The 7,512-nt window shown below is 37.5% G+C and overlaps 1 protein-coding gene across 2 annotated transcripts; it reads right to left on the reverse strand.

The window, feature by feature from the left end:
* Positions 1–4,470: 4,470 nt before the first annotated feature.
* On the reverse strand, positions 4,471–6,193 carry LOC121267668 (scoulerine-9-O-methyltransferase 1-like). 2 transcript variants are annotated; one of them, XM_041171656.1, is made up of 3 exons: positions 5,735–6,193; positions 5,450–5,514; positions 4,477–4,796 (listed from the first exon to the last, which is right to left on the reverse strand). In XM_041171656.1, the coding sequence occupies exons 1-3, from the start codon at positions 5,967–5,969 to the stop codon at positions 4,602–4,604; spliced, it is 495 nt and encodes a 164-aa protein (XP_041027590.1). In that variant the 5' UTR covers positions 5,970–6,193; the 3' UTR covers positions 4,477–4,601. The 2 variants fall into 2 exon arrangements, 1 of the variants encoding a protein (XP_041027590.1); XR_005941058.1 differs by lacking the exon at positions 5,450–5,514 and having other exon boundaries at positions 4,471–4,796.
* Positions 6,194–7,512: the final 1,319 nt, after the last annotated feature.

A 7,512-nucleotide genomic window follows, 5' to 3' on the forward strand; every position in this document is an offset into this window, starting at 1 on the left:
ATAAATATTAAAAGCAATTTAAATGCATAACAATAAATAAATATTAAGAAAGCACATAAAAAATAATTTTTACCAAATAAAAATCATGGAAATAAACTCATTCAAAATCTAACCAATTTTAAAATACGAGAATAAAATTTAAATAAATAAAAATAATCCTTTAGTAAAAATACACTAAAATGCGGGGTGTTACATGCTAGACTTTGCATTAAAATAAAATGAACTGAGCTCCTTTTTGAAAAATGTGCATGTTTTGTTATGAAAAGAAATCTGAAACGAGTTCAGTTATTTGGTCTGCACTACTCATGAGATTCTATTTAGGAATAAAATATTTTCTATCATGACTGGTATAAACATGAGCTTATTTTTGACATTCTGTTTCTGAACTTTGAAAAAGAGAGCGAATATGAAATTTTGTACATAAAATATGTTTTGTGATATGATTTTGTTCTGTTCTGTTCTGATGATTTTCTATACTCTGATATGATATGATGTGATTTCAAAAAACCTCTGGCATAACATTCTGTTTCTGTTTCTGTTCCATTCTGACCTCACCACGGGTGTAAAGCTGTGGTCTCTGTTCGGGTTAGTACCAACTTTTCTGTTTTTCGTGCATCCACATTAGAAACAAAGTGGTTTTCTGCGTGGTCTTTCCTATGCGCACACTCGCGGCTCCGAGAATGAATAAGGGGAAGATTCACATTCTGTTTCTACTCGATTAGCTACCGGGATTGACACAACCCTACCATGGGGGTTAAACTTGGTATTTGTCCTGATATGATAAGATAAGATGTGATGTTTTAGTTTATGTTATGCCAAAGGGATTTTGATTATGAATATTTTCGAACTTTCGCTCTGATATTTTTGATAACATGATCTGACGCTGCATTATGAAAATGTTATTCTGAAAGAAAATATTTTGTTTCTGCATTCTGAATTCTGTAAATGCTCATGTTTACATACTAGTATATGTCCTCTGCCTACTGAGTTGTTGATAACTCACCCCTTATCTCCATATATTTTTCAGATAATTTTGATGGTTCAGCTGGAGGACAAGAGTAGGAAGTTTTAGCAAGGTGTGATGATCGAAGTGGAATAAGTGCCTAAGGGTACAAGTGCTTATTTGAGAGTCGTAGTTAGTAAACAGATTTTATTTTTTGGGTATTTTGATTTGATGAATTAAGGATAATTTTGAATTTCTGGAGGATTTCTAATTTATGTTATTGAGAATTTCTTTATTGTCCCCATGGAGGAACTTAGATATTTGGATTGATTAAATGGATTAATATTTTATGGAATTTTCTGGATTTTATAGTTGTGTTATTTAAGTTGATTTTAGGTATTAAGAGCTAACTCTCCATACCTTCGGGATCGGGGCGTTACACTTGGTTCACTTCCTACCATGATTTTCATATGGATTTCAAATTTCACCATTTTCTTACCCATGATGTTTCGGTCGGTTTGGGGGTTTAAAACAGTGATATTATGTTGCTCTTCATCCACACGGGTTTACCACCATTTGGTCCACTATGTTACCTCTTGAAAGGGGCCAAGAGCTTAAAGTAAAATCCTAATTTGACCCATTTGTTTTAATATGATTTTAGAAGCTAATTAAGTGTTTTAGCTTGTGTTTTGGTGTAGTTAAATTCCTATGTTGGAACAAAATATGTATGCCCTGTTTTTGGCCTAAACCGAATGGTATTATAGTTATTTTACTATGTATTTTCCTATATTTCAAAAATACTATGTAGTTATTAAACTTCTTTTAATCATAAGTGATGATTAAAGTGATTTTAAATTATATATGTTGGTATCATGTGCCTTGTGTTGAGATTTGGTTGGTAATCTATTGTTCGAGCCCATGACATGGCCCCGTAGGCCCGGAAGAGGAAAGCTTAAAGCTCTTCTAGTTACCCCATCGAAATCTCATCATGCGAAGCGTGATGAGACTTGTATCATGGTGACGCTTCATTACATAGGTTTTCTATCATTTCATACTGCCCTGTCAAGACAATGTTTCCCTTTCACGCCCCTTCGCATTCCCCTTCTCTGTTACTCATTCTTCTCGAACACTCCTTTTCGCTACTCTCCTTTCCTTGTATTCTCTCCTTCTCCCAAACACTCTGCTTCCTTGTTTTTCCTACCAGTTTTTTCTTGAATCAATGGCTTCCTCCAAACCCAACTTCCCTTCTTCATCCCATAGAGAGAGGTCTTCACGACTACGCGACCCTCCTTCTCACTCTGAGGATGTGGCCGTTAACCCTTCTCCAGAAGGGGTAGTTGCTCCTCATTCAATCTTCGAAGGCCATCGATAGTCTTCGACTATCTCCCGTCGCGAGTTGGACTCTGCGAGGGATAGCTACAACATCCCAACTTTTGTGGCCATGGGCCTGCCTAAGCAGTGCCGTGGAGCCATCAATATGAGGGGAATGGCTGTTTTCATGACCCTGTATTTGCCCATGCTCGCGATAGGGCTCCTCTTTCCCTTTGTCCATCCTGTGTGTGATGTGCTAGACTTCCTGGGTCTTGCTCTAGCCCAACTCCTGCCTAATGCATGGAGGATTCTGACGGATTGATGTGTTCTTTGGGACGAGTTTTGGAACCCACAAGTGATGAGTATCTTGACATTACCGCTTGTGAATTCTTTCTTTGCACGATGTCAGGCGCTTGGTGGGGAATCTTTGCAGTTTTAGGGTCACAATAAATTGATCCAACTTGAAAGCAAGTATTCTCGTGCCAAAGATTGGCAAAAGAAATTCTTCTTCGAATTGGGCGATGGCCGGGAATTTCTTGAGGAAGAGTCGGCAAACCAAGAATTTCCCATTAAGGCTTCGTGGAATCCAGTTCTCGATGATCGTGGCTTGGAGATTATCCTTTCTGACCAAGACGGGGCTCGCATTCGGTTGGTACAAGCCTAGGCAGATAAGAACAATAGCTCGACCTGGTTAGAGGTAATTCTAATCCCTTCCAATATTGATAGATTTGTAATGGCACCTAGCAGGGGACATGTTTTCGGTCATCAATTTCTAACAGATGGTTCAGAAAGAGGCCTACCTTCAGCGATAGGAGGTAAGAAGAAGAAGAAGGCTCATTTGGGAGCGATGCCTTTGGATGAATCCACATTCACAAGGGGTAGACGCTCACCAGCACCCCTGAAGAGTGGCGGAGAGGCCTCAGGTCACCCCTAGGTGCCCACAACCAACTCCTTCGACGAGATTATTTCACCGGCCGATGATGATCTGGTGTTTGTGATCAAGGTTGAGTCTGCCTTGTCGCCTAATGGTCCTCCTGAGGTTGCTCCACGGACTTACCTGCACACAACGGCCCTATCGATGACGTTAACATGAATGAGGGTGAGGTCATCGCGACCATGAATTGTGGGGAGTTAAAAATCAAATGGAGAGAAAATCGGGAGATGATATATATGGTTGTTTGATCAAAGTAGTGGTATATATAGCCGCTGTTGAAAACGCTAGGGGGAGTAGATCATGTACGTGCATGGGATATGAGAGTGAAAACTGCTCCCTAGTTGCCATGGCTTGGGCTTATTGGTCCATTCCATGTATTTGGGCTATGGGTATGATACAATAAATGGGCTTTTTCTCTGACTTTTGGGCCTCGATCCAAAACTCTATAATATTACGACTTGTCCTATAAATTTTCTCGACCCATAAAAATATTTTTAACCCAATCCAAAAATATTCCAAGAATTTAACTATAATGGCAAGTCCATTAGAAATTTGATATCCATTAAAAACCAATTTGGGCTCGTGACATTGTAATAAAAAAAATTCAACTAGGCTTTTCATAAGCTTAGAACAAAAATATTTAGAAAGCAGGTTCGGTGCTGGATCCGGGTGTTACATAACTAATTTGTACGATCTGCTTATTGTTGAAGCCCAAAAAAGAAAAGAGAGTATCAAGTATCTCATGTTTACATTTCAATCTCCATGATCTTGTTGGCAATATATACGAGATGATTGAGAATAAATTTGTAAAAGACAAGTGTTACAACCACAAAAAGATCTCATAAAAGTACGCTTACAAACTAACATTGCCTAATATAATACTTAGATATATTTTGTAATATAAGTAGCTTTACAATCTAACGTACCACATCAAGGCAGCTCATTTTATGAGTTTACTTTTGTAAAATCTCTTTATGGCTAAATCATTTTCTTTTTTAAATATGTTGTGGGCAACACTAAGCCTATTATCGTAAACATACCTTGCGTGCTGTCTTATTATTCTAGATGGATCGACATCTTACAATAACTTTAATATAAAACATAGGAGAAATATGTTATAAATTAAACTAAGGAGAAACATACAAAGCAACAGAAAGTTATATTATTAATTATAAAGAAATTAAAACACGAAATTAAGGTGCACTAGGTCTTCCTTTTGTTTTTGTTAGCTCTGCATTGCTTTAAATTTTATTCTCAACCATTTCATTTTATTCTCGCAAATTGGAACACACACATGGGTACTCTTAATTACTTATGAAACTCTATAACATGAACTGACCAATGAGGCATTGGGAAGATGTCCACTTTAGTAAACCCTACAGCTTTTCCCAGATCCTTGAATTCTGCTAGTGTTCACTTTTTACCTCCATTTGTTAGGAGCATCATAAAGAAGTCTTCCATTAGAACGTCCTTTGCCTCGACATTGTTTTCCAATTCTTCAGAGATTGCCATTTCCACGATTATCACCTTTCCCTCTTGTGGTAATGCTTCCCAGCAATTTCTCAACAACTTCTTGCAATGCTCATCATCCCAGTTATGGAGTATACACTGCTTATGCACAAATCAAAATGCACACATGTTTGGAATATTGTATTATGATAGTGAAGTATTTATATTATATACTTCATATTATGATCACATAATTATTATATACGTGTGTATATATATATATACACACACACTCATATTTCATGCATTTTTCCTATATATATATATATAGTTTCTTTCAATAAGAACCAAATTTATTGGCTTTTCCCTTGTTAATTATAAGCTATTTTGTATCTCAATTGCAGCTTTGGGATCCCTTTTTGTTCTTCTAGGCCCTAACTAACTTTCCATTCTAGTTTCAAAGTCCATACTGGCTACAAGTTCAATTCCCAAGACATCATGCTTAATTCCCTTGCCTGCCCTCTAATTTGAATTACCATATAACCCCAAGAATGCATGAATAGAAGGATACCTAAAAAATAAACAAAGAATTCATAAGAGAATAAGAAGGAAGAGAAATTCTACCGGAGAGCCTTACACTACAGTACACTTCCACCTAATCAATATGTCATGATTTGTCATTTTTGCCCTTCTATCTTAATACTTAAATATGTCATGTGTTTAAATAGAAGGGTAAAAATGATAAATCACATATTCATTAGGTGAGAGCGTATGGTTTAAGGCATCTTTGTAGCGTTTCTCAAGAAGAAAACCTGCAATAAAATTGTTTGGGCATTTGGGATCGATCTGAACATATCTCCAGCCACATGCTTTACACCTAAAGACAAATGAATAATATTTGGAGTTGATTAATATCGTAAGTAATAAGTACTAGACTTGATTAATTAAGAATATATATATAGCACTTTTATGTACTCCACATCAAAAATAAGTATTTGCGGCAATAAGTGACGTATTTACAAACCAAGTTGTAAGAGAGGAACTCTTTAAGTTGAACAAATAGAATGAAATCCAGAGATCAAAGGTGTAGGTCTAACCTGGGAGCTTGGGAGCAGCATCAATTACATGGGGCAGATCAAAGTTCAATCCCTGAACGTGTGGATACGTAGAGGTTAGCTTTGCAAGAGTGGTTCCAATGCCGCCCCCCACATCCATCAACTCCTTCAAATCTTTGAAGCCACCGTACAACTTGAACACATCCTCAAACTGTAATTTACCGCTAACTTCCATAAACTCATCGAACAGTTGTCTCAATCTTGGCTTCTCTCCCATGTAGTCAAAAAGTTCACTCCATAGGCCTTGTAGAATGGCGAGCTTCCAGGATCAAGCACCGCATCCTTGATCATATATTGGCTTTCCAGCATCTCCCTTTCAGTAGTAAATAAGATAAAGGAAGTTGTGAAACTTGCCAGCTCGTCGGTGGTTCTACTGCTACTCGCTAAGCGTCGGCTTTTCTTTGTCAGGCCATAGGTCCATTCATGGCGTCCATGTTCTCCATTATTTGCTGACGGCTTCTGTTGAATTATGTAACTTCAAGATTGAGAAACAAAGAACTTGAAATGCAAAGAAAGGATTGAGAGCAAATTCAATATTGAATCTGTTATTTCCCGGAATTTGAATTGATTATTTACATTTACATCATTTCTATTTATAGACACGTATGCTAACTAACTTAACTGTACAGAAGATATTTACTTAGCACTCTAACTATTTATCTCATTTTCATTTGAACTGAATTTCACTGTCATTTGGAAATATCTTTTGATCTTCTCTGTTTAGCTTCCCTTGACTTCAACTCCAAAGCTTCAATTTGAGTTTGTATATTCCAACACCCCCCCTCAAGATGGGAATGGATATTGATCATTCCCATCTTGCGGATCAGATGGTGGAAACTGAGGGAACCAAGTGGTTTAGTTAGAATGTCTGCCAGCTGATGTTTGGATGGAATGTGAATGATCTTGATCAAACCTTCTTGCAATTTTTCTCGGACCAAATGGCAGTCTAGTTGAATGTGCTTTGTTCTTTCATGTTGGACAGGGTTTGATGCAATATCAGAAGCTGGTTTGCTGTCTGTATAAAGCAAAATAGCTTGTGGATGAGGAACCTTGAAGTCAGCTAGCAAGTAGATCGACCATTGTAGTTCACAAGTGGTAGATGCTAGAGCTCTGTATTCAGATTCAGCTGAGGATCGACTAACTGTTGGCTGTTTCTTTGATTTCCATGATATAAGAGAGTCACCAAGAAACACTGTGAAGCCAGTAATGCTCTTTCTGGTGTCAAGACAGCCACCCCAATCACTATCTGAGTAGGCTTTTAGATGAAGAGGGGAATGTGCAGACAGAAAAATCCCTTGGCCTGGTGTTGCTTTGATATACCTGAGGACCCTTTCAGCAGCTTGAAGATGATTGCGACTAGGATTAGCCATGAACTGACTTAGTGCTTGTACTGAATAGGATAGGTCAGGTCTAGTTATAGTGAGGTACAATAATCTACCCACTAATCTTCTGTATTGTGCAGGATCTGTCAAAGGAGGAGATGAGTCATTTTCACTCAACTTTAGTGTAGACTCCATAGGAAATGCCACAGGTTTACAACCTAAAAAACCACTATCTTGCAAGATATCTAAGGCATATTTTCGTTGGCATAAAGTTATGCCTTTGGTTGATCGAGCCACTTCTATCCCCAAAAAATACTTTAGTTCTCCCAAGTCTTTGATAGTGAAAGAGTTATGTAAGAACTTTTTGACAGTGACTATATCATCAAGATTATTAGAAGCAAGAATCACATCATCAACATAAATCAAGAGAGCTATAAA

This window comes from Juglans microcarpa x Juglans regia, chromosome 5S (genome assembly GCF_004785595.1).
Source record: "Juglans microcarpa x Juglans regia isolate MS1-56 chromosome 5S, Jm3101_v1.0, whole genome shotgun sequence".
Taxonomy (NCBI): Eukaryota; Viridiplantae; Streptophyta; class Magnoliopsida; order Fagales; family Juglandaceae; genus Juglans; species Juglans microcarpa x Juglans regia.